Genomic DNA, 27,279 nt, shown 5'->3' on the forward strand with positions numbered 1-27,279 from the left:
AAACCACGATTTAAAGAAACATATCAAATTGTCTCATACGGACATGTTTCGTGTAAAATCAAGTTTTTATTCTACAAATTCCACAGATGATTCCCCCACAGGTTAACGCCTCAAAATGCATTCTGATTTTATGATATAAAGCCCTCATTGTAAGGCCTGTGCTCACTTTTCATCTTAATACAATCCTGCTGAGTCCATGAAAGAGCAACATTAAGAAAGAAGAAGAAAAAAAAAACATTAAAAACATCCATCCAATGTCTTAAATATAGTGTTTGCAGAGTCCTTTTGGTTACATAGACGGGCGAGTCCAAAGGTTTCTCAGCAGTCACAGTTTAGTGGATAAAAGGCTTTGCTTTCTTCAAGACAAAGGTCAGCAAAGGACTTCTTCAAACTTGGCTGGAAGCAACGTTTCATGTCATGATGACTTGACAGAAAGCCTCAGTCCATAGGTTTCTTCAGCAGCTCTTCACTGTAAAAACCCAACCGGTGAGACAATATATAGAGCGGTTATAGAGAAGGACTGTGATAATCAGGACACAAATTACTGCTTGGTTGAGTGGCGAGCAAATAGAAAGTCTCCAAATGACATTATTAGACACTGTGTAATGTAAGAAAATATAACAAAATATGAAAATGGAGCACAGAAAACACACAAAGGACGTGAGATTCAGTTGTGTAAGATTTCCTTTAAGTTTTATCACCCCAAAATGAATAAGAATGCATGAGACTAACCCCCTGAGAACTACTGACAAAATATATTAACCTTGTTTCTGAAATTGCTAATATAACAAATGGTACATTTACAAAATCTATGCTTTTCAAAACTTGGTCACAATGATTTTGGGCTTTTACTGTGATAATAAAAGTGATGATAAACAGTTTTTTGGCAACACATCTGTTCCTTCATACAGAAACATTGCTATGAAAATACAACCTAACCTTCAAACGGGCTACTTTCGAACACCAATTCGATGACGCAGTAACACGGCTAAAGAACAAACAGTAGATACATTTAGTAATACTTTAATTACAATTATATTTATCAACGCGCTCATGGAGTGGAAAAAAAAAGCTGAAACGGCAAACTTGATCAGAGTTCATCATTGTTGCTGTAAATCACACTCGGGAAAACGAAACAATTATTGCTTGTTCAGGGTTTTGGGTTCACAGATTTCTAGTGTGATGTAACAGTTGACCGCAGCAATTGTATTACAAGTTGCAACGTCTGCAAAGCTGTTTCTAGGCTGTTCACATTATTTCGTCAAGCCTGCACATCTGGGTTTTCCTTATCACTCAAAAAGTGTTTCACTCTTTAAAAAGACCTTCACTGTGTAACAGCGGTGGGCAGAGAGCAGCTGAAACACAATCCATTAGATTTTATTATGTTCAAAGCAAGATGCTAAGTTGACGGGGCGGGAGGACATTTGTCTGCATGTTATTTCTACACATTATAAGCCAAATTATCAAAGAGTAATATCAAAACACAAAACAAACTTAGCCTACCGTTTCTGAAAACTGCTCTGAAGTTTATTGAAGACTATAGCAAAGAAGTAGTTGAGTCACAGAAACATACGGTTGTCCTACAGAAAATAGAGTTGGGACTAAATATCGGTTGCTGTCAAAACAAAACGCACGCTGCATCATGAGAAACGCCACAGTTAAGTGGAGCACAATCGAAAGTGGACCCTGTAATACTGACTAAATGCAGCGAGTTACTTTAAATCGGATGAGCATTTTGGGTGTATAAATGGTTTTGACGTTGAGGTATAACAGCCTGGGTGAAAAGCAAATCATAAATGACTCGTGTCAGGATCGGGGACTAAATATTTGGGTTCAAAGATCGCTTCTACAAAGACTGGACACTACAGCGTTACCTCTGGACAGTTTCTGTCTGTACCACATACTGAACCGGCTACTGCACTTTGCCCCTTCTCTTCCCTATAAGTGTAGGGAATACCGACTAGACCAAAAAAAAAAAAAATCTGTGCTCTTTTTTTTTTCTTATCTAGAAATGAAATAACATTCCATACTTTCATAGTTGCTGTGAAATGAGAAAATCAGGGAGAATATGTTCAAATAAAAGGAGGCAAATTGCCTTAGTAAACCATAGAGATGTGAAAAATGATTACAAATTTCATTGTGGATGTTCAATCACAGCTTATTTCACAGAAACATAACACTGTGTGATGTCTGGTATTTAAATGTGAATGTGTTTGCTCATAACTGCAATCATACATATTAATAAAATCTTAAGTTGAGGTAAAAAAAAAAAAATTCCCTCCAATCATTGTTGTTGTGCCAGATGTGAGAAGATAAAAAAAAAAATCACGTAAAAACAAAAATCTGAACAGACAATGGAAGAACAAAAAAAACTAAATTAAAAACAATGGACACAAATTAAGTAGAGTTGTATGCAACAGTCTTTAGCAAAGCCTCTTCCTCCTTATGGCTATAGGTTTTCTCCAGGCTGATACTGAGGCTCTGTGGAGGTGAAGTAGTCCTCCAAGTAGGACTGCAGGTACTCGAAGGTGGGCCTCTCATCTGGCTCCTTCTTCCAGCAGAGCATCATCATCTCATGTAGGGTCTCAGGGCAACCTGGTGGGCAGGGCATGCGGTAACCCCGCTCCACCTGCTCCAGCACCTCCCGGTTCACCATACCTAAAAGGAGCAGCATTAGGATCGCAGATTGCACCGAGAGCTGGACATCCAGGACAAGACGTTTATTCACTACCATTAATAATTACAAACCTGGACGGAAAGACTAATCTGGACAGTCTGAATGTACTTGATTCTGATTTAATTTCTTTTTGTGTATCTTTTATTCAAAATACACAAATTAATGTCTGGAATTAATTATTATATTAATTCTAGACATTCCTGAGAGGTTTTAGAATATTTTAGCATATCTTACTGCGGATGTTCTTACACTGGTCAGTCTTTAAAGTATGGGACATTAATGATGGACAGACGGATGGACGGACAAAATCCAGACTGAATATACTTGTCAAATTCTTAATCTTGCAAATTTTTGCTAAAAAAGTTACACTCCTGGTTTGAATTATAATAATTTGCATGTTTTTAAAAAAATGTTCCTGAAGCTCCTTCTGCAAATTTTACTTTTTGCAACAACGCAAAATTTTCTTTGCTCTGTAAAGCTTGAAACTTGATACATGACAGAGACATTTCTAAATAAAACGCGTAGTTTAAACATCTACTCTGTGTGTCTGAACTAATCTCTTAAAAGACGCCACATTAGACACTTGCGAGGTGATCTGCGACGGTACTGCAGGAAATCGAGATGCAGAGTGAGTCCGGCAGATGGCCATTAATAACTGAGCTGTTTGGTCCCCTGATCGCCTCCCACCAGATGGCCTCATCTAATCTCAAATCTGACCATGTGTGTGAGAATGTGTGTCAGTACCCCCCCACCCACCCTCCAGTCCCCCTGCAGAGCCATTAACAACCACCTTACACAAAGTATGAGACGCTTCACTTTGTCCTCTGACATTAACAACAGCAGCATGACAACACCTGACAGACTGGAGTCAATCTGCTGCAGCCATAAATCAGAAAGAGACTTGTGTGTATGATGGAGGAGTGTGTCGCTCACCTGGATAGGGCACCCTGCCTTTGGTAACTAGCTCGGTGAGGAGGATCCCGAAGGACCAGACGTCTGACTTGATGGTGAAGCGACCGTACAGAGCGGCTTCGGGGGCCGTCCACTTGATTGGGAATTTGGCTCCTGTGATGGTTATGAAGAGGTGTAAGATCAGAGGCTGTGTCCTCAAAAAAAATGTATTGCATAACTGAAAGTAGTTCTAATTACAAACACAGGATTAATGTATTTAATTAATAATATAAACCAGAACAAAGTAGGAAGAAAATGTGAAATAGACGAAGAATATCTGTTTTATAAATGTCATAAAGCCATTATTAATAAGGCTGTGCATTTATATTCACTCCCCTGAGTTAATAGTTGAGGTATGTCTTTGCCAGTTTTGCACATCAAGACATGGAACGTTTTGCTCCATTGTTCTTTGCAGACTTTCTCAAGATCAGTTAATTGCATGAAGAGCATCTCTGAGCAGTCAAATACTCTCCATCAGATTTAGGTCAGTTTCCCCCATTAGGGTCACAAGCCAAAACGTGTTGGTTTGCAAATAAAGTTGTTTTATAGTACCTCGAGAGTTCCTGGAGTCTTCGCCTCACCAGATCTTTGATCTTCACTTTCCTCATCAGGAGTCAGTAAAGTTGTGCCAGAAACGTTTGGATCTCTGAGTTGAAGTTTCTGGCCATGTCTTGGCTTGTGTGCAGTTGCTCCATCCTTTTTCCATTTCCAGATAACTGGCTGAACATATCACCGTGAGGGGCTTAATAACCTGTCCTCACTTTAAACTGACCTGTCTGCTCCGTTAGTTGGTTTTCATGACGCTGCTTCTTCAGTAATGTTCTTTGACAAACTGCTGGGGCTTTTTCCACGAAAATCCGGGCTTATAAAGTAAAATTACACACAGCTGGACTATGTTTATAACTTAGATGACTTCTGATGGCTAATTGGTTGTACTGGACTTTATATCAGGGTCTCGGATTAAGAAAAGGGGCTGAATACAAATACACAACAGTCATTTTAAGATTTTCATTTGTAAAATGTGTCTTAAAACCTTCATTTTGCTACTCTAACCTACTTTGTGTTGGTCTATCACATAAATGAAAACACACTGAGGCCACGATGCAACACGACAAAATGTGAAAAAGATTAACAGTGCAGCACTGCACAAAATTTGATATGGTGATCTGACAATGAACAAGACAAAAACATGTAGAGAAGGAAATGTGTTCTAACCGGTGACAGAAATACTTCACTTCGCAGTGTGTGAAAAGTGCAACTAATCAGAGCAAATAGCAGCGTCTGGTTTCCACTATTAGCCTAATTCACCATGATGGGAGACCACATATAGCTCTCCTGTATTTTCCATTCCTTCTCCACATACACACACACACAAGGTGTTTCTCTGTGTGAATGTACCAACCTTGCCTGGCTGTGTACTCGTTGTCTTCTATCAGCCTGGCCAGACCGAAGTCGGCAATCTTACACACCAAGTTCTCGCCCACGAGTATGTTCGCGGCACGCAGATCTCTGTGAATGTAGTTCATCCGCTCGATGAAAGCCATCCCGTCTGCAATCTAAAAATAAAAAAATATCCGCGTGAGTCATTTCAGCTCCAAACAATGTCGGACATAAAACACACAAAGCAAAGGCAAAAAAAAAAAAAAAAGGGAAACCAGACAGGCTTGCCTGTCGTAACGGTTCTTTTTATAAACGATTCTTTTTTATAAACATCTTAAAATAAAGCTCTGAAATCGGTGCTGCACAAACTGAGGCAAAGGGGAAACTGTGGGCGTTTGTCTCACCTTTGCGGCCATGTCCACCAGCGTGATGAGCGTCAGGAATTTGCCGTCACCTTCTTTGACGAAGTCAAGCAAGCTTCCTGGAAAAGCAGAACAGAGTACAAGCTGTAAAAAGGAAGGTTGTTGATGTGACTGTGTGAAACAATCCACATGCTACAGCAGAGATATCACTTTTGTCAGCACTGTTCTGTATCACACAAGCCCATTATCCAGTTAATTCTTAGAGAAAGAAACAGGAGGCGTAAGAAACAGTCTGTCGCAGGGCAACACAGAGAGACCCACAGGACAAACAACCATGCACACACACACTCACACCTAGGGGCAATTTGGAGAGGCCAATTAACCTAACAGTCATGTTTTTGGACTGTGGGAGAAAACCGGAGTACCCGGAGAAAACCCACGCATGCACAGGGAGAACATGCAAACTCCATGCAGAAAGACCCGGGATGGGAATCAAACCCAGAACCTTCTTGCTGCAAGGGAACAGCTCTACCAACTGCGCCACTGTGCAGCCATTTTTTGTTATTGGAAAACATTTTTTTTTTATTTTAAAAGTGGAGTATTTGCGCTACAAAGCGCAAAATATGATCTTATTTTAGAGCGCGTGTGTTTGTGAAGTGTCATTCGGTAAATAAGGAAACTTTTAATGCAAAGTTGCTCTAAAGGTTGCATTGAAAGTTCTTTAGAAATGTCAACTTTGCATTAAAGTATCATTATTTATAAAATAATGCAAAGTTGGCACTTTTAACAGACTTTTAATGCACAAAATGAGAATGCAACAGTTTCTTGTTTCCCTTTTGGTGGTTAAATCCAGCTTCAGGTAGTCCAATTTGCTTTCAAGGGATCGGACATAAGCAACCAAGAATATTTTTCATACAGAAATGACTTTAGTAAGAAGATAGAGCTTTTGAAAAATTCTATAACTGAGTTTCTGTAAGTATTTCAACATTTCAAGCTTAAAGTTGCATTTAGATTCCTCAAATAATTATTTTTCAATTTTTCTATTGGGAAATTTTTATCTTTCCTTGTATTTCATCAGCTTTTCAGTTTGTCCGTAGTTGAATTTAAGATTGGAGGCTTTCTGTTTTTTTTTTTTTGTCTTTGTGGTTCAAACCGTACAAGACTACACACGGTCTGGTGTAATATGAATGAAGTATAATCATTTATTTTTACAACGTCTCTCCCTGTTTTTGATTAGAAGGCATTATAATCCAGTAATAAATCATTAGCCAGCTCTCCAAGCATTGCTTCTAACCCTACTCACAATAATTAGCTACACTGGCGACTCCTTTCTTCTTGCTGTCTTCACCAGATTTCAAATCAATAATTTTATTCCCGTTCCAACCACCATATACAAGAAGATTCTGGAAAATACTCTTTAGGTCCAAATGACAAGCTGTGTTGGAAAAACTATCTGTAGCCCATATATGCATTCCAGTAAGTAAAAAAAAAATTTTGCCATTCAAAGTTTAACACCCAATAAATATTTAGTCATGAATTACTTATCAGACATTCTGAAGCTTTCTGGATATTAATTCCAACAATTATGCTGATTTAACTCAAATTATTTGAGAACTCAAATAAAAGGAAGCATGTTACACTGTTGTAGAGATACAAGTCTGGCAAAGACTTCTGGGAAAATATTTAAAGTAGGTGGAAGTTCAAATCTTAAATTAATACAACTCATGCTGTAAAGATTGGTTTTATGATGCGTCTCTTTAAAAACAGAACTCAGTAGGATTGCATGAAAATAAAGACGGGTTGTGCTTTTTTTTCTCAGGGGGGGAAAAACACCCAATGTTTGTTTCGGTTACCTTTGGACATGTACTCTGTGACGATATAGATGGGCTCCTCAGACACAACAGCATAAAGAGGCACTAGTTTGTCATGTCTGAGTTTCTTCATGATCTGAGCTTCCTGCAGGAAGGCCTCGGGCGACATGGTGCCCGGCTTCAGCGTCTTTATGGCCACTTTGGTGGTGCCGTTCCACGTGCCTGCGGAGACAAAGACAGGAAGCAAAGTGATGGAAGTCACGGGGGGAATCAGTGTGAATAATCGGCTGGGAGTAAGGCCGTATCATTAATTAGGTCTTGTAATTGCTCAGACGTGTGCTGTCATGCAGCTATGAGCAGATTCAACCTCAGTTAACAAAGTGGCAGAATAAATGGCGTGCAAAAGTCTCGGTTCATCCCTTATTTATTTTTTTCCACCTCCTCCAAGCAACCACACTGTTTTGTTATCACATCTGCATTCTTCAAATCTTTCTGAAGCTTGTTTTTTTTGTTGTTTTTTTTTTTTTTACCAATTTTCTTGTCAAAGATGAATCTAATTTTAGAAGAATCATTTAACCTTTTCACCAGAACTGACCATCTAGCGGACATCTTTTGTGGAAATGATTTATTTCATTCCTCAACTTAATGTCATCAAATGTTTTTCTCTCTCTCTCCATTTTCTCGCAATTATCAGTCTTGAGTCTGAGGGAAATATTTGAAGGCAGCAGATCGGGGTATTCTCAAATGTAAAACAAGCAACCAAAGAAAAACTTCAATCCTAACAACCTAGGCAAGGCCATGAAAACATTATCTGTCAGGTTTCAAGAACGCCCATGAAATAAAAGCTTATTTCAACAAAATTTTAAAGTCACGACGAAGGCCTTTTCAACAACCTTGGTCAGAGTGTGAAGTGTGTACCGTACTCTTGCAATGGAAACGTCTGGAACGCTGCATCTCTTTCATTGCTTTTTCAGGTCGCTCATTTCTCGCCTTTCAGAGAAATATGTTGAAAATTGGACCGTTTTTTTTTTGGTCCATATGTCTGGTCTAAACAAACAAGCTCAGTAAACCAGTCTGATCAACTCTTCAGAAACAATTTATGCACAAATGGATGTATTTGTCCAGATATGTTTTCAACTTTTAACCCTATTTTAAAAAAAGTCTGACGGAAGAAAACATCTTTTATGCTGAGGCTTGCTGATTGTGTGTCACCCCCCACCCCCAAGAAACTGTGTTAAATGTTTGATTGATGTTAATGACTGTACAGAAAATTTGTAAAAGCAGTCAAAGGTAAAGCAATAGAAGTATAAAAAAAAACTGTACGACTAATAATCAGGGTCAATTTAAAATGAGCAAAAAGTCGGCATCCTTGGATTCCACGCGTAAATACAACAGGGTGGTTTAAAAGTTTTGCACAGTTCTGTGGCATCAGCTATTAACATGTGGCGATAAAGAGGACACAACAAACAAAGGAAGCAACTGCAGGAAGTGGATAACTCCCCAGTTTTGACACCAACGGAAAGACACTACAGACACAGAGTCTCCTTATTATCTGCATCCACTTCTAGTAAACATGTACAAGCTTTGTTCTCACCCATCCACACTTCTCCGAAGCATCCCTGGCCCAGTTTGACCTCCAGCTGCAGCGACTCCCTCGGGATCTCCCAGGCATCTTTAGCGAGCCCCTGAGTCTGAGGCTTGACCGTGGGGCAGACCGTGGTCAGCTTGTGGCAGAGTCCGTCTGCGTGCTCTGCGACACGGAGACACAAAAGGCTGCTACAAGGATGCTCCGCTTTCACAAAGCTTTTTAAAATCACAGGCAGGACCTCTCTGGGGTCACAGTGAAATCTTGTGGAATCACAGAGACTTAACCGGAGGCATCCCCAGGCTGAAGACGTGGCCAAATCTGACGGTATAACGTCAACTATTATTAAAATTAAAGAGCGTTCATCTCCCTTGGCAACACAGCGAGGTGTGTGGCACAGAGCAATTTTCAAGACAATTCTCCAAGGTCTGACTGCAGGGGAGGACAGGACCGTACCTGTGTAGTGTTTGACGAGCTTTGGCAGCGTGTCAAACTGGGCTCGCGTGGTGATGTAGTAGCCCCCGTTATCCAGCTTGCGGATCTTGTAGTGCTTCACATTGTCTCCTTTGGCTTCATCCCAGTCGCGTATGGACAGAGAATAAGCACCTGAGGCGCGACAAAGAAAGGTCCAAAGACCAGTTTGAAAAGTTATGAACTGGGCTGGGACGGGTGGTTTTCTGGGAATCTGTTCACAAGTGGAGAATGAATCAGTGGGTATGTGCCAAAGATTCCTGAAAGACAATTTCTCAAAAAAATTATTTCTAACCTTCCCAACTTACTTTAAGTTTGAATTTTCCTCTTCTGCACCAGAGTCCACTGCCTTTCTTACAAGATCACCTAGCTTTAACACCTTCTTAACAAATACAGTTAGCTGCAACATAGCTTACTGTTGCAGGTTTCAGCAAACTATTGTGACATCCCTGCTGTTAAGCTAAACTTGTTGAAAGTTGCACTTTTTCTTTCTTTTGTCACACATACATGTTTCAGATGATCCAAAACAAAAGACTCTTTTGAAAGTGATGATTTAATTTTGTATGAAAACAAAAATCAATCCAAATAATCCAGGATCTATGTAAAAAAGTAACTCCCTCTAAACACAATAACTGGTTTTGCCATCAATTGAATTCATGTGGAGCAATTTTGATCCAGAATTGTTTTATTCAGCCATGTTGGAGGACTCTAAGAATGAATGGACTGTTTTAGGTCATGGTACAGAGTCCCAAACTGTTATAAGACGCATGAGCTTGATGTCACAAACTTTTTTTTTTCCCATGATTTTCCGGTAGAAAGCAGAATTCATTGTCCCTTCAATTGCAGCAGGTTATGCAAGTTCTGATGCATCAAAGCCTCCCCAGATCATCTCACCACCTCCATTATGTTTCGCTTTAAATGTGAATTTCTTTTTCTGAAATGATGTGTTGGTTTAATACCAAAACACATCTTTCAAGCAGTTTATTTTTATCACCATCAGTTTACAAAAAGCAGAAATTGAAATTAACTGTTGAACTGCATGACAAACTGACTACAACTGTTGCCATGCTGGTCATCCAAACAAGCTCATCGTGAGAGCTAAAAGAAGCCTCCAAAAGCCTTAAAATGTCACCGAGAGGCTTGCGGCAGACTTTTGCTCATGTTGAAATTAAAGTGGATACCAGTAAAACCAGAAAGAAACGCAGACACTGAATGAAAAATGTTCAAAAAGAAGGAAAGTCTGACCTTTAGTTGTTTCACTCTCCCTCACCAGGAAAGTCCCTCGATTATTCCCGGGATTGAGGAGCAGCCTCTCGGCGTCTTTGCGTCCCATTTTGCCAAAGTACCACCTGTGAAACACAAACAGCATATGAGCAGAGAACCCAGCAGATTCTGGCTCACAGAAAAGGGTGTGAAGTTAATAATGTTGGACAACACCGAGACATCTACACTCATGCTACAGCCTCTACTCTCTGACCCACACTCTGCAGACAGAGGCTAGGAGAGGCAACAAGCCAATCTTACTCTTCAGCCTGAATGGAGTCGGCGGGGGCCACATAATTGCTGGGGATGTAGCCCTTCTTCCCGGTGTTAATGGAGCGAGCCTCCCACCAGTCTCCTTCGCTGTAGGAGAACAATGACACGGGAGAGAGCACATAGACGGTTTGTTCATTCAGCTGTCAACTGTCAGGACTGAGGCTTATACGTATATGTGGCAGACTGACTCAGAGCAGCAATGAAACACTGGTAATGGTACTTAATCATTTTCTGTCCAACTCTATAATGAAAGAGGTTCTGCAAAGAATCTGCGACATGAACTTTGGTTATGAAAAGACGTTGAAGAAAATGAAATAAATCTGCTTCTCATTGAAAGTGTGCAGCCGCAAGCTACTTTTGCTGTTGGAGGTTTACATACATTGTTATAATGTATACAGCATACAATGTCAAGTTTGAATTTGTTGTATGTATACATACACTCCTACAAATATTTGATTAAGGTCCCTTTAAGGCCTGGTTTACTTATACCAATTGTTTTCTGCAGACATCAAAAAGTGGTGATTTATGACCTGTGTGTTTTAATACCACAGATTCGGCCTCTAAGAATAATCCAAAAAATCTTAGATGGTTTTAAAAATGTTATTTCAGAATCTTGATGACAGACGACATTTTTTTTTATTCATTACAAATTCAGTTTTGATGTGTTTAAGATGATTATCTAACTGAAACACTTACATATCTTCAAGTTTCAACTGAATAGCTGTTGATTTGAGGTCAACAATGTCCTTTCACCCGAGTGTCATATTTTGGGTCAAATAGTGAAAAATCAAATTTGGGCAAAAATCCACATTAAATTCAAACTTCTGCACCGAAAAATAGTTTATAAACTGCCCCACGTGAGTTAGTTGTTTAATCAATCCTTTGTGGAAAAAAGAATAATTCAAATACGTTGTTGAAGTCTTAAAATCATAATAAACACTTCATTGCCGACGATGAGTGTATGTACGGTAGACTTCTGACCACTACTGCAAGTCATTCATGAACACGAAACAGAGCCAGATCCTCCATGGAAACAGTTGTTGAAGAGAAACTGAGGAGATTCTTACGTATTGTTGATGATCTGAAAGCGATCCCCCTTTTTAAATGTAAGATCATCTGACGTTCTGGCTTCGTAGTCGTACAAGGCAACAAAGAAGGTGACGCCACCTGAAAATATGAAAACAAAACCCACAGTTGAAGACCAAAGGTCGCGTAGAAAGCATTACAAAATATGCCAGTCTAAGACAGCTGAGACAGATACAGGCACATTTGGCTAAAGTGCCAGTATTTGCCTTTTTGTGTAATTTCACTGTGCAGGTACCAGGTCTACATCCACAGAGACACATAAAGACAGTTACAAAGTTGGCCTTCTATCGCTTAAAGATTGTTTCCAGGAGAAAAAAAACGGCAAGATCTCAAGAAACTCTAGGGGGAAATTAAGTTCATTTTTATTCAGTGTATGTAAACATCTGGCATCAGCTATAAAGATGACAGATGAAATCTGACAATACCATTGTTACATAGGTCAAAGAAAATTCTATATATAACCAACCTGTCGGCAGAAATACGACATTTCTTTGAGTCATAATTCAGATCAGGTTGGTGGCTTTGGTTTATTAGAACATGACCTCAAATGAACCATTAAAAGCCACCTGTCATTATTGCATGGTATAAATCGGCTCGTTCTTTGCATCCCATGACAACATCTTGTAAATCAACATGCCTACTGTGCAGCAGCCTTCCCACGCGGAGGCCTTTCACGACAACAATGCTGTCAACAATAATCCTATTATCACCTGCAGAAAGCAAACAGCAACCCAGCGACGCGTCTAAGAGCAGATAATCCAACACCGGGGAGGATTACAACCGAAATCCCATCTAAACAGGAGGGTCTGATCATCAGTTCTTTTCTCTGTGGATCAAGGCTGACAGAAAGACTTGCATAAAAATGTATCAGCGTAAAATAACAATGACACAGAGGCAGGAGGTTTCGGTATGAAACAGGATTAGTGGATTGTAAACACCTCATTCAGTATTCTATCAAAAAAGTGCGTCAAAACATCATGAATAACCCAAAAAACAGTTAAATACACGTCTAAAAATCATATTTCTCTGGGTACTCTAGCCTTCGCCTCCCCGTCCAGAGACATGTTAGGTCAGTTCTCTAAATTGCTCTTAGGAACGGGTCTATTGATGCATCATTGTGTTTCCTGTGTGTCTCTGTGTTGTCCTGACCTTTCCAGTGTGTGGCCCATTTGCAGTGCTGCTTAAAAGTACAAAGTTTCTTAAGTATAGCCAGAAAACAATGGAAAACAAGTTCACAGTTTACTTTTTGCAATGTCTTCTCCATATTGCAAAAATGCTTAGTGACCCTATGTACTGCATGTTAGGCCAAATAATATAGTATTATCATTTAAATTATAAAAACTGTAACTTTTATTCAGATTTTCTGTTTCTTTGTAAATTATTATGATGTGTTTATGTATTAGGAGATAATATAAATATAAAAAACACAAAGCATTCAAAATGCAAATTCAAAATTTAAAAACTTTAATAACATTTTTTATATAAATCCAAATTTAGTAGTTATTTTTAAACTCTACGGCGTCTAGACAAACAGTTAATTATTCAGTTTCTTTGATCGACAGCTGCAGTAAACAAAATGTACATGCTAATTTAAACGACATCTCAGGTTGACAGGAAGGCTATTCCGAAGCTGACAGAGATGGGAACTAAGCACTGCCTTTTCCTCTTTAGTCTTGAAAGCACAGAGAAAGCAGGTCTCTAATAATGTAGGGAGTCTCTACCTAGGATTTGAAGACAAAAGCAAACGTCCAGTCCTGGCTCTCAAAATCCTCTGAAAGAATCTTAAACCCTGACAAAAACAAACCTCAACCTTTGGGTCAAAAATTCTAGCGAGAAGCAACACTGTGGCTAACAGAAACGACGCCGTCTCCACTGTAAAACACGATGATGGCAGTAATTATGCGTCAGGGAAAGTCTGAGTTTTAATAAGGTGGCTGAAAACATGAATATTTTTAATTACTGGTCAGTTTTGGGCAACAAAACGTCAGGAACACAACTGTTCAGTATAACTGTGAGTCAAAGCATACGTCCAAATCTACAAAACAAAGGCTCAAAAGGAAGAAAATTCATTTGGAATGAATTTTGTCCTCTATTAACTCCAAAATATAATCTGTGAGGTTACCTGGCAGGCCGTGGACAAAATGTTCTCGCAATGAGACAGAGCTGGAGAACTTTTACAAAGTGGTGTCCATATGTGAGAAACTCCTACCAGAAACTCAAACTAAAGTCATTGAAACTCAATATTAGTTAAATATTGACTCACGTAACCAGGTTGCTGCAGCATCTTTGGATGTTTTTGTCTTTAACTGACCAATCAATTTAGCTTTTTCGACTGGCTGTAAAGTGCACCAAACAGCTCAACAAAATGAATTCAGTTAAATGTCAGCGGCCGGCGGGCATTGGCAGCGTGATTTCAGGACGTTTAAAATCTGACGAGAAATATTTGAAAGCAAATACACTCAAAACGTAAACAGAAAAACTACTAGGGTAGTGGCAATGTAACGACGTAAAGCTTTAAGAAAGAAAACTCCACTCACTAGAGACGGCACCAGAGAAGGAGTTGGACATGGGCCCAGAGAAGGAGGTCGACGCTCCACCAAAGGGAGTCATGGCAGAGGAGGAGCCTCCGAACGGAGTGAGGGCGTGGTTGAAATTCAGAGCTGCGGAGCTGGAGGAAGACGCGGGAGCCTGATTCTGCTGCGTCTGCGTCGGGTCTGGCCCGTAGTGGCCGACGTGAGGCACGGCGGCGGAGGCGTTGGGGTCAGACCGGGAGGAATTCTCGGTCTGATACTTCATGGTGGGACCTTTGTTTTCTTTGCTCTTCACGCAGCCCATCGTCTCAGCCTGTACGGACAGACAAATCAAAAAGAGATCCATTTAACGCAAACAGAGTCTGGAGAAGTGCACGGTGTGGCGTGAAAGGCTACAAAGGGAGGAGTCTGGATTAGGAATCGTGACATATGGCTTGCCAGCTCTGGTACAAATGTTATGAAATCAAAGTATAATGACCTGATATTTCCATGTTAATCATTTTGTTTCTGCTTCAACCACTAAGACTTTAAGCCCTGTTGTAACTGGGACATATGGTGAATTCTAAATCTGCTTTTGAACATAGCTATGAACAATGAGTCTCTGAATGTACTGAGGTAAAAACTAGAGAGATAACATGTAAGAGAGCCACTAGGTTTTATGATACCACACTACAGTAGTTTGGCAAAGTATGAATATCAAAGAATGGCTTGTTGAAAATTCAGACTATCATCTAACTATGGAATCTGTGCTGAGACTTGAAAATTGATGTTTATAGATACTTTCTATCAAATCTCTTTTTTTTCTCACAACTACTGAATATTATTCAGAACTATAACAAAGCAAATTGAGTGACTATCAGAACTCATCACAATCATTTTGGCAACTGATTGTAAAATCCAAAAAGTCAGATTATGGAGAATCCCTCTTTAATCAAACATTACTATTACAGATTGCCCATAATTGTCTGTTCACGTATATTACATAGATTGTGACAGATTTAGTACATTTTTCTGTGTTTATTATTGTTAGAAAGGTGCAGTCACATTGTTTATTGTTTTATGATGGTACACTGGTGAAGCAGTAGCTGCAAAGATATCAGGCTACTTTATTACTCAGTCAACATCATGCAACGATTAGTCAAAGAGGTGTAGCATTCTCTCATTCTGCAGCCGTGGCCTTGATGTTAGGAGAATGTATTATGTCTTATCTTAGAGGGAGGTGCATACAGTAATTGAGAGTTCACAGAGTTCTTCGGATTTACTGCCAAGTGATTCAACAAAATGGGCATTTTTCAAACATTTTAAAGCAGTTTGCACAGATAAAATGTTGCAGGTGCTTAAACTGCAGGCTGCAGCAACTGTTGCCTTAAGAAAACCAATTTTAGATGTAACAAGGCACTACAGAGGTTTCTAAATAACAGATTTCTTACAAAGGGTTTGAAGTTAGTGTGGCTATAAATCCAACGTCTGACTTTAGATGTTCAGCCAACATGCTGAGAATGTTGGCACGCAGAAGAGACGTACAGTTCCCGAGCCAGACGCTGCTCCAGCCTCAGGATGAAACAACTGTCACGGAAAGCAGAGGCAGGCTTCATCCTGTCCTCTACGGCAGGAGGTGGAGGGGTCTAAATTTCATTAGAAAAACTGATGAAAGTCTGCTGATTTTGCTCAGCGCTTACCTAGCCAAGCTGACCGGAAAACAGGAAGACTTTTCCATCCTTTCAACTAAACCACCACTATATTTATGTTATTTTATATCGACAATAAGCAAAAAAGCTTAATAAATATAATCTATTGATTTTTAAAAAAAAGTAAGGCCTACAAGGTGCAATGAGGCTGAAAACTGATTTATGTTTCATTTGTTATATTGCTTATGTTATAGCAGGTAAAGTCAACCCTTTGTTTGTAGCTATTTAAATAGAACAGCAATAGTGGTAGAAAAGCTGAACAATAATGAAAGTCCTCTTCTTCTGCCTAAACCACATTTGCAAAAACTCAATCATGTAAAATGGCACAGGAAAAGCAAATTTCTGCTTTTGTGACTTCTGGGGGTGGAATGTCTTAGACTTGCAGGGTCAGGCACAGATCAAAAACACATATTGTACCTCTTAAGTCCCTGACAAAGATCGTTAAAGAAAATGCACAGCAATAATTGTTGAGATGTAGAACAGACTTTAAAATACTTTTGTAAGTTTACAAGTCATTGAATGGCTTAGCACCAAAACACATTAAAGATGTCGCCATTGTGTGAACCTACCAGACCACTCAGGTCTTTTGGTTCAAGCCTGTCCATTCCTGGAGTCAGAACCAAACGTGGAGAAGAGGCATTCAGTTTTTATGCTCCTCTAATCTAAAACAAACTTCCAGAAAACTGCAAAACAGCTAAAACACTGAGATCCTTTAAATCAAGGAGAAATATCCATTTGTTCAGAGCTGCCTTTGACCAATAACAGCTGGAACATCATCTGTTTTTCAACTTTCTATTGTCCTTCCTTACTCTATTTTCTTTATTTCGCTTGTTAACTGTTTTATTTTTCTACTTTATGTAAAGTACTCTGAATTATCCCGTTTCTGAAAATGTGCTGTAAAAAAATAAAACTGCCTTGCCTCTAAATCCCCGCTGATAAGTCCGGCGCAGCGAGTTCAAATAAAAATTCATCCGAGTGTTTGTGTAGGCACAAATAAAAAAAAAAACAATTTTGACCTTTCTGCTCGCGGAGCAGGAGAAACGGCAAAGCGAGACAGCAGGCCTGCCTGAATGAAAGGGGGGCAGCCAGGCACACACGGTGCCAGCTCTCCCAGCTGGAAGTACTAGGAGGATTACAAGGGTGAAGGATTTACTCAAAGAGGATAATAACAGAAAACAAAGTAAGAGTGACCACCAGGGTCCGTGGGGGTGTGTAGTCATTTTGGCCAAGCTCACCCTGCCTGTAATGTCACACAGAAGCCTGACTTTGCCCAGAGCTAAAGCCAGACAACTCGCTGTCAGTCGGATAAATCAGACAGCTGTTGCATAACGACGCCGTTTTCTTTTTCATATACAAATTCAACAACTGAAGAGTGCATCGTCCTAGATAGAAAATGTAAAAATTATAACGTGCCATGGGACATTCAAGACATAATATTAATTAGTATTAGCTACTCTTTAAGATTTCAAACAAATAAATAAAACATAAAGAGGCAAATACTAGACCTGATGCTATTGCTGCTGCTACTACCACAAGTAGAAAGACTAATTTGGAAAAATTATGTAGTACAATAATAATAATAGCAACATAAGTAACATTTTTTAAATAAAACTTTAGCAAAATATTGAATAATTACATAATAGTTAAACGTCATTATTTAGAGTAATAAATATGCAAATATTTAAATTAAAATTTTAGGTTTACCCATACTATCAGGAACAAATTGATTTAAAAAAAAATCATCATCACAATTCATTAAATACAGGATAATAACAAATTATTTAATAAATTAATTAAATTGTGAGTACTGTTGCAGTACAACTTCTACAATACTGCTAAGCAACAAATAAATTAAAAACGGGAAATTAATGAATGATTGCAAAATAGATAAAAAATGAAAAAAATATCAGCAACATCATTACCATCAAATATGAACTATATGATCAATAACGATACCATTCTTTCCTCTGCAATTGTATATCCAAATTTAACGTAATGAATGAAATATTAGTTTAGTGCAGCAAAGTCATTAAAAACAGAGAAACAATCTGGAATCACATCTGTGTGTTTGTTCCTGTTTGCCAAGTTTACGCAACTACGTCTTATAGCACATCTAAAAGCTCAAGATGTCCCTTCGCTGCACATGAGGCAACTTCTGACCAGTACAGCCATGCAGACACTGGGAAACTATGATGTGCTGCTAATTATAGCAGCTTATTGTAATTGCGGACAACATCCCGCCCCCAGGATGACAGCATGACCTACAAACATAAGAAGACACTCAAAGTCTTCCCAGATGGAGCCAAACACAGCGACAGAGGAAGGAGAAGAGTTCAAACGAGGAAGCTGCATTGACAAGACGTAAGCATTTATACAAACTGGAGCTCTTTGTGCTGTCTCTTTTGCTTCAGAGGCTGAAAATCAAACATAAGTGAGCTTGACATTTAAATCAGCCTGAATCGAAGTTAAGCAATCAGGAACGGATTGTTTAAAACCTCTTCCTCCAGACATAGATCTCTTCTTATGCAGCCAAACTCTGCATAAATATAAACACGGCTGGGATAAGCACTTGGTCAATGCTGCCAGTGGTCTCTCCTTAATAATCCACAAAAACAGTCAAAAATGTGCAATAAAAGCAGCAGTACCTTTCCAGCTAGTGCTTATTTTCCTCCTCCTCCTCATTCCTCTGTCCAGTAAGAAGTGTGGCAGATTAGGCAATAATTTTGCTTAATACCTCTTCCAGCAAGGTCGGACTGCCTGAAGGAATAACAGGGATTTAGTCTGTTGCTCAAGGCCCTTAAAAAAAAAAGGAAAAAAAAGAAAAGACTTGCTGAGATCTGCCTCTAACTGAAAGCATTTACATTCTTTTAAGGATGATTCTTTGTTGAGTAATGATTGTTATCATTGTCATATTTTCCAGGAAACAGAACAAACAAAAACTCTATGTATCTGCAGACATCCTGATTCAGCTCCAGAGGTCTGGAGAGGAAAAATCTTTCCACAAACATCCGACGTGCACAGAAGATGCTGCGTGTCCAAAAGGCTCTCTGACTCTTGACCCTCTGTCTTTGGTGCTTTCATTAGTCTCAGAGGCACGCTCTCATGCATCTCTGCGAGTTTGATTTACTAATATTGGCTCTCGTAATTCACACTCCAGTCAGTGTGCAGCGACAGCATTGGAGGGATTTCACAGAGGCTCTGGGATTGTGCACGCTTAACCAAAAACATACCACTTTGAACAGAGATCCGCGGCCAGCTGCGGCACAAAAAAAAAATTATTCAATGTCTCGCTGAGCTTTAAAGCTAGGAAATCATTCTTTGCATATCCAAGACCTTCCTGTGGTTTCCTTCTTCCATTCCAACCACAGCGTGATCAGTCAAGGCAGGATTTACGAAATGCTGATAAGACAGGGAGAGGTTAGGTTTTTGTTTTGTTTTTTCTGGCAAAAACTCTTAGGATCACAACTTAAATAATTTTTTTTAAAGTTCACAGAAAGAGCAAGTTGGAGGTATGAGAGAAATCCTCACCTATAGTTATAACTGTGAATCCGGAAAGGATCTCAGTGGTCTAGGAATCGTCCACTTTATTACGAACACCTTGATGGTTCTGGGTTATTAACTCAAGACACAGTGTTGGACGCATTCCTCATAGAAAGTGTCCCCCACACCAGACACTATACCGCCACCATCACCACCAGAATCGTTTATAACAGGCAGGGAGATCCATAATTTCATATTTCATGCCTCCACCAAAAGCCATTTAGAGATATTAGACAAGTTCGCCATGGGTGAAACCTACACCTTCATCTCTACTGCTCAACCCAAAAATGTCATTTCGTTCCAGATGTGGCACCATTTATAGGAAAATGAACAGGTTTTTGACAAGAAATTGTTGACAAGCATTCATTTTCTTATTTTTGGGCAAGTTTATGTAGCTGGTGGAGTCAATTTTAGTTGGAAAAACTTAACTCCTGAAGGGACAATCGTATGTAAAAAAAAAAAAAAAAATCGACATTGGCGAGCTTTACATCATGTTATAATATTATTCCCTCATCAGAATCACACCTGGAATATTGCTTTTATTCTTTCATGATTAAATGCAACACTTATAAAAGGCACTTCCCCCACTCCACTCCTTCAAACTAGCAGCAGCAGCAATTAGCAAACCCCTGGTGGAACTGCACATCTGCAGACCTTATTATATGAACTATTTCTCAGTCCAGTGCTCTAATGAACATTTGTAAATGCCTGATAGAAGAGTGTTGTTGTGAGGACATGATGAGGGCAGGAATTTAAAGACACGTAGGCCTAATTTCAAGATGTTAAAGTTATGAATTGAGAAATCTTTTAAGTCATATATACAACCGAAAGTGACATTTTGATCGTACTAAAAAAATTATACTATGTGGCTGGAAAACAAATAATCCTGCCCCTTTAACAAAGCTTGCAGAGTTCCGCTGAAAATACAAATAAGCAGATGTAGCAATGATGCAAGCGCACTGTGGATTATTAATGGTCCGAGAGCCGATTCTAAAATAAAACAAGTCCCTCTGTTTTAAACAGATTCTTCTCCTCTGGGGTTTAGATCACAAGACATTTGGCTGGATGACAGCCCGGCAGCTGAGCTTAAAGGAAGCATGAGACCGGAGTTCCTCCATCCATCAGCCAGCGCTCCGACTGAAAGCGTGCCCAGCTGTGAGTACAGGCAGGAAGGCGGTCTGTGGAGCCTTGCTGAAGTTCAGATCTGCAGCAGATGCTGGCTGCCACTGAGCACCACATTAATTTTAATGCCCAACACACTACATCCAAGTAAGCCTTCAGAGCCTTTCAGAAAACCATCACCAGCTAGTTTATTTTGAGTCTTATAAGGGTTAGGGATTTCTGGTTTAAGATTGCCCTGCTATTTAGATCAGATTAGGACAGATTTAGGAGCAAAAGTACAATTCTGTGTTCTACTTTTGATAGTTATTTTGCATATTTTGTGTACATTTAAGTGAACTTTGTACTGTTTTAATTGTGTGCACCTTGTGATCATTGTTTTGCATACTGTACACCGGTGTGCCTCTTAGTCAGGTTTCCCTTTAAAAAGAGATTTTATATGAATGGATCTTTCTTTTTGTACTTAAGCTTGAGGGCCTAGTACAAATATATTCAACTGTATGTGGCTGCTGTAGTGGTCTTAATATGTCACATGCCTCCACAAAGTCAGATTTTTTTTCATGTTTAAAAATAATGTGTTTTTGCATTTTAACGCAAAACACGTTTCTTCTATTATGTACCTTATTTAAGTTAAATGTCCATGTTAACATTTCTTAAAGAGTGTAAGTGAACGTGGTTAAACGTATTTATGACATATTCACTTTCACCATTTTCTAATTTAATAATCACAAAATAGAGCATAGGTGTGAAGGGAAGGAAAAAGGGCACATGATATATTTTTGTTTACAATATCTGATAGGCAACACGTGAATTTGTATTCACATGGACTTTATTCACATGGACTGGATTTATATTAGACAACCTGAAAAGAGATAAAACTTAACATAAAAGTCTCAAATGCAAATGAAAGTGTCAACCTCAAAGAACCCATCTCGTGCTTTGGTCTCATGTTTTCTCAGCAGAAGATCTTACTGTAACTCTCATATGAACCACCGCCATAAAATTCGATCAAACAATACCTAAATGTTGCAATAATGATCCCATATTTACTTTACTTACTCATTTGCTACAGTAATCAGGTTCTCTGTCTGACTGATGAAGTGTCACTCACCTCACTCACACACATGCTTGGACCCAGCAAGAGTGTGTGTATGGACTCACAATGGATTTCTTACCACATAGATTGACAACACACAACTCCTGCAGGTCTAAACTGATTCTCAGACTGATATTAAGAAAAAGCATCCAACTTGAGCAACACATCTAGGACCCATGGGTTTCCCTTTTTATCCAGACTACATTACAGGGACTTTGGCCCTGCTTTCTGATATTACAACTAATAACTGAATTGACCATTTCGGAGCCCTCATAAGACTGTACACAGAGCATTGACCTTTCATTCTCAAACTGAAAGGTCAATGCTTTCATTGACATGGAAACGAAAAAAACAACAAAACAAAATAGATGTGGTACCTATTCTGACCCAACGCCAGGGTGACAAACATCACCCTGTGTGTGTGATAAGACATAAAATGTTATTTCATTTGTCAGATTTAAACCCATTTTAGATACACTAACATACAGACTAGCGGCACTCCCAACTCTCTACCTTAAAAGGTTTGAAAGCAGCTGATTCAGGTAGAGCTGTGCAAAAAGCTGTTCAGGATGTGACATGTTACTGAATCATTTTAGTAAAACAGCTCTAATCTTAAGATATTCTGTGGACTTTGTGCTGATGACAGGCATAGAGAAACTCCAGCTGTTAAAAAAAAAAGAATCTTGATGTTCCAGAGGGCTGAATCAGCATGACTCACGAGTGGGTTAAGAATTTAACAGTTTACCAAAAATGATAAGCTACTTTAGAAAACCCATTAAAATCAGCTGTTTAAATTCTAAATATTTGAGTCAAACGCATTGCAATACGGTAATAAAATGAGTTGGGAGTTTTCATTTACAGCTATACCCCATAATGATATGTCAACGTTTCTGTTTCTTGTAATAAAGCTATAATTATATGCAATTTTCCAGATTAAAATTTTTCCAGGGAATTAGTGTTTTTTTTTTTTTTGTTCCCAGTGGGATTAATTTCGTGCATTGCCTTTTGCTTTTCTTAAATATAACACATTGGTGAATAAAAACACAGTAGCATATAATCAGCTCAGTGTTGGCAGTGCTTGCAGTCCTTTGTTGATGACAGGTCACACAGCGGAGCAGCTGGCCCTTCTTGTTTTAATCATCCTGCTCTGACAAAGAAACAAATAATTACATTCCTTATTATTTTTGCCTTTACCTTCCCGGTCCTTCCAGTGTGATTTTTCTTCCTATTTTCACCACTTTCTCCTTGAATCAGTTCGGGACAAAGTAAATCCGAGTTATTCCAGCCGGGACCGATCCGCCTTCATCCTCACTTCGTCCATCCAGCGGTTTGGTTTTGAAGTTAAATCAAGTGTTGCAGTCCTGAAGGCTGATGTTAGCGCTGCAAGAGGCTGTCATTTTCCTTCATGTGGCGAAATCGCTGAAAGGGAAAATCCTGCAGAGGCATGCCTGCTGATGGAAAACAAAGAGGAAGGAGGAAAAGTGGGATCCTGGAGTATCCCGGAGAGATGGAGCCTCCTCTCCACTTCCTACTACCAAACTTCCATCAACCCCCACACAACAACATGGCCGACCCAGCCTGCGGGACTGGAGCCACGCAGCTGGAGACGCAGACACGGAGCCGTCTGGTGCAGCTGGTCTGAGCGCAGCCGCGGCGTGAAATATTCACGTGAAAAACCTTACGCTGGGTAAAATAACAAAGAGCAGAAGGGAAATAGATAGGTGAAAACAAGCAGACCGGCCCGTGGAGAATTTTTAATCTCCCAAAAAAAAAAAAAGGAGTAGTCACTCGTACCGTTACCATTCACAAATGTAAATTTGTGGCGCCCTCTGCTGGTTTTATGCATCCATTGCGTGTCAAACAGTAATATTTACTGAGTGAATACTACGTAAAAGAGCATTTCCGATATTTATGACCAAGCTTTGTAGTTCTTTTAACGCATGCAAAATACAATAGGTTCAATAAGTAGGTTTTTAGGTCTTTTATATTGAAATTCTTGGAAACAATTTTTGTACAGAGTTATAACAAAATATTTGCTAGTCTTCTGAGTAGGCTAGTGTTAGAGGAGGATCAAAATGTAGACAAGAGTTCTGGACGCTCATGGTAAAAAATCTTTAATAAGGAATATGAAAACGACTGACAAAAATCAGGAACAGGAAAGAGAGGAACTTAAGGACTGATGAAGAGAAGGAAGAGATAAATAAACCAGAAGAGCAGGTTAGTAGTGGCATCTGGGGAAGAAAGTTTGCTGAGAAAGATTAGGAGATGTGCAGCAGCTGTACAGAAAGACAGGCTGAGGGAAAGGAGGAAAAAAACTCAACAAATAGAAGAAGACCCTGAAACAAACATAAAAACTAACAGAAAGAAACATAAAACTCAGGAAACCCACCAAAGATGAGAATAATTGAACTAACACAAAGATCAAAGGTCTAAGTAAGTAAGCAACAATGAAATGATCAAAACAGAAACATAACTGAAAACCAAATGTCCAACACCTAAGGACCATAACAAGACTTCAACCAAGTCAAAAGGTTGCTAATGATTCCTTGTTCTAGTGCTGTGGTAGAAATCCTCCGTTGATCTGGTACCAAAGAAAGATCACCCATCGGTCCTCAACAACCTTTTCCCATGACATCCCATTTCATGAAGGTCCTAAGGAGACTCTTTTTGACTCCCACTAGTCAAGTTTGATTCAGGCCTCTCCCTGTCTGCAGTCTGACCAGGTGATCAGGAGCAAAGGGGTGCCACCAAGAACTATACTCTCCCCAATCCTTTTTCACTATGCCTCATCCTTTGAGTAAAAGTCAGAGTCTTGCCATCTGCAGAAATACTTTGACAAGTCTGCAGATGCCGCTGTGTCAGTTATGTACAGGAAGCTGAGTACAGAGATATGGTGGTGGTGGAAACCATTATCTTATCTTGAATGTGAACAAAACATAGGAGATAGCTGTAGCTTTCAGGAGAAACGGGAATAGATCAAACGCTATTTCCATGACGGGAAATGAAGTGGAGGTAGCAGTAGAGTGTATGTTCCCTACACAGAGCGCTTATCTAGACAGAAAGCTGGACTAGCACTGCAACAGTGAAGCTGCTTACGAGTAGGGATGGGACAGACTGCAGTTCCTGAGGAAGTTTAGGTTGTTCAGTTTTTGCAAGAATAGACTGTAAATTTTCTGGAACTATGTCATGCAGAGAGTAATCTGAACCTCTGAAGCTGGTTGGGCAAAGAAGGATTCTGTGGAGCATCACAAAGCTTAGTGGTAGAGCAGGAGCACCATGCGGGGAAGCTACTGTCCTTAATGCAGCTGTTTGATTCCCAACCCTGGGAATTGTTGCATGTCTTTCCCTTCTCTCCATGCCCTTCCTCCTGTCCAGCTACTGTTGAATACAGGCCACTAGTCCCATGCAGTCTTTTTAAAAAGATGCTTCATAAAATGAAGCACATAACAGACAACTAAGCACCCTCTTCAAAAGGTAGCTATAGTAAAAGAGAGCGTTTTCAGTCAGAGATCTTTACAGACTTTGTAAGGATTTTTTTTATGTATTTATTTAGGTTTCTGTGTTCTGTTGAGTCTCTGTGTTGTCACCGGCTACCCTTTGATTGTTTACACCTGTCCTTTGTTTCTCCTGATTGTCTCCCTGAGTGTTTAATCCCACCTGTGTTCCCTGCTCCTTGTTGGATCCTCATCTCACGTCTGTCTAGTGTCAGCTGTCAGTTATCACTTGATTTACTAGTTGCTACCAGACTCAGAGCTTTTGTCACTGCTCATCTGTGTTGCCTGGATTTTGTGAAATCGTTTCTTCATTAAAACCTTCATCGTTTGCACCTCATCCTGGGTCCAACCGCGTTTCTGCCTCACCACCACAAACCGCAAATCATGACAGATTTGCTGTAATGCAGAGATTACGGGAGACAATTCCTGCCCACAGCAAATTATTTTAACCTTCATTGTACTTCATAAAATCTGTTCACTCTCTTGTCTGCTTACATTAAATGATGACTTTTATCAGAAGTGTTTACCTACAGGACAATATACCAGGAGGTTTAGTGTGGTTTATGAGCTATTCCTGCCATTAATTTATCTATGATGGACCCAGTTTATTGACAAATCAAGTCAATTATCTTGCCACCGATGAATTCTTATGAGGTATGATCATTTTTAATTTAGAGTTTATATGAGAACTCTACCATGATTAACTTAAAGGAGATATTAAAGCTGAAATTGCAAATAAAAACAGCGCTCTGCCATCTTTGCACATGGGATAAGAAAGTGTGGAACAGCTGTATGACTAATGAAAAAAATATTAAAACGTGTTTCCATTTTTAAATTGTGTATTGTACAATGAAGACATCTGTCTCTTTGCAAATGTTGTGGACTCTTTATTGAAAAGATTGCAGGAACAACTTTTTAAATTTTTTGTTCTGAATCATATATCCAATAATAATGGCAAAGATGTTTGTATCAGTTTTGGTGCATTAGATAAGTGAGTATTTTCCCCCCAGTAAAAGACAAGGATAATAAGAAGATTACGGTTTAACCTCAATGTTCAGAAAACATCTAACACCAAAAATAATAAAAGTTACTTGGTCAGAATTCATTATCTAGCTTTTATTTGTCAAAAGCTAGATAATGCATTTGAACAAATGTGTTGTGGGGAAAAAAGCTGCAAAAATGTGTTTGAACTCATGTTTCTTTTTCTTCATGTTATACTGTGTCTTTTGTAAGTTGTCACAAAAGCACCATAACACCATTTAATCCTTTTGTCAGATTCTGTCAGAAGAACAAAATAAACAGTAGACAACAAGCAATAAACGGACAGTAGACTCAACAAGATCGAACTTTCTAACTTTTATTCCTTGAGTCAGTTTCTAATTGGCAAAAAAATAAATAAAATAAAAAATCACGTTAAAAAGTACACAGACTCTCCCAAACTAAACTTTACTTTTTATACTGTAACAGTGAGTCATGTTAATTTCCTGCAGATAAACACTAACCACAAATCTTCACATTAAATGTAATGATTTACAAGATAAGGGCTTCCTTTCTCGAAGTCACTTCCCCACAACGTGACAGAGGGTCCACAATGTGAGCAGTGCCACTTTGCCCACACACCTTTCAAATTTTATTACCAAAAAAAAAAAAAAAAAGCTTGTTCTGTAAGCACTTGAGCTAAGAGACAGCAACATCAATAAAATTCTTCAAACACAACGTACCAACGGCGGAGACAGCCGAGGCTATTAAAAGCAAACAGAGCTAAAATTAGAATGAGTCATATGTTCCTCTGCCGTCTTGTTTGAAGTGATAAAGCTCAGTTTTACTCCGTGTGGTGTAATATGATTACTTAGACCTCAGCCTCTGAGAAAGCAGTATGAAGACACATCTGAACAAACAGTGCACGTATTTATTTTTGCAATAGTTATCAAAAAAAAACAAAAACCTGGTGC

At 39.2% G+C, this 27,279-nt stretch overlaps 1 protein-coding gene across 2 annotated transcripts; it reads right to left on the reverse strand.

The window, feature by feature from the left end:
* Window positions 1-46: 46 nt before the first annotated feature.
* Window positions 47-23,612, reverse strand: LOC103456867 (tyrosine-protein kinase yes). 2 transcript variants are annotated; one of them, XM_008396692.3, is made up of 12 exons: window positions 23,028-23,612; window positions 14,397-14,703; window positions 11,841-11,940; window positions 10,762-10,860; window positions 10,483-10,586; window positions 9,223-9,372; window positions 8,776-8,931; window positions 7,224-7,403; window positions 5,413-5,489; window positions 5,031-5,184; window positions 3,611-3,742; window positions 47-2,658 (listed from the first exon to the last, which is right to left on the reverse strand). In XM_008396692.3, the coding sequence occupies exons 2-12, from the start codon at window positions 14,692-14,694 to the stop codon at window positions 2,450-2,452; spliced, it is 1,659 nt and encodes a 552-aa protein (XP_008394914.1). In that variant the 5' UTR covers window positions 14,695-14,703; window positions 23,028-23,612; the 3' UTR covers window positions 47-2,449. The 2 variants fall into 2 exon arrangements, with proteins under 2 accessions (XP_008394914.1, XP_008394915.1); XM_008396693.3 differs by lacking the exon at window positions 23,028-23,612 and adding an exon at window positions 18,724-18,871.
* Window positions 23,613-27,279: the final 3,667 nt, after the last annotated feature.

This window comes from Poecilia reticulata, chromosome 20, assembly GCF_904066995.2.
Source record: "Poecilia reticulata chromosome 20, P_reticulata-male-v2, whole genome shotgun sequence".
NCBI classification, from domain to species: Eukaryota; Metazoa; Chordata; class Actinopteri; order Cyprinodontiformes; family Poeciliidae; genus Poecilia; species Poecilia reticulata.

Excerpts from the sequence above, each read along its gene's own strand:
- LOC103456867 (XM_008396692.3), bottom strand. The coding sequence starts at position 14,694 with ATGGGCTGCGTGAAGAGCAAAGAAAACAAAGGTCCCACCATGAAGTAT. Across the intron at positions 8,932-9,222 it reads GCTCGTCAAACACTACACAG|AGCACGCAGACGGACTCTGC; the intron begins GTACGGTCCTGT and ends TCCGTGTCGCAG. Across the intron at positions 7,404-8,775 it reads CTTCGGAGAAGTGTGGATGG|GCACGTGGAACGGCACCACC; the intron begins GTGAGAACAAAG and ends TTGTCTCCGCAG.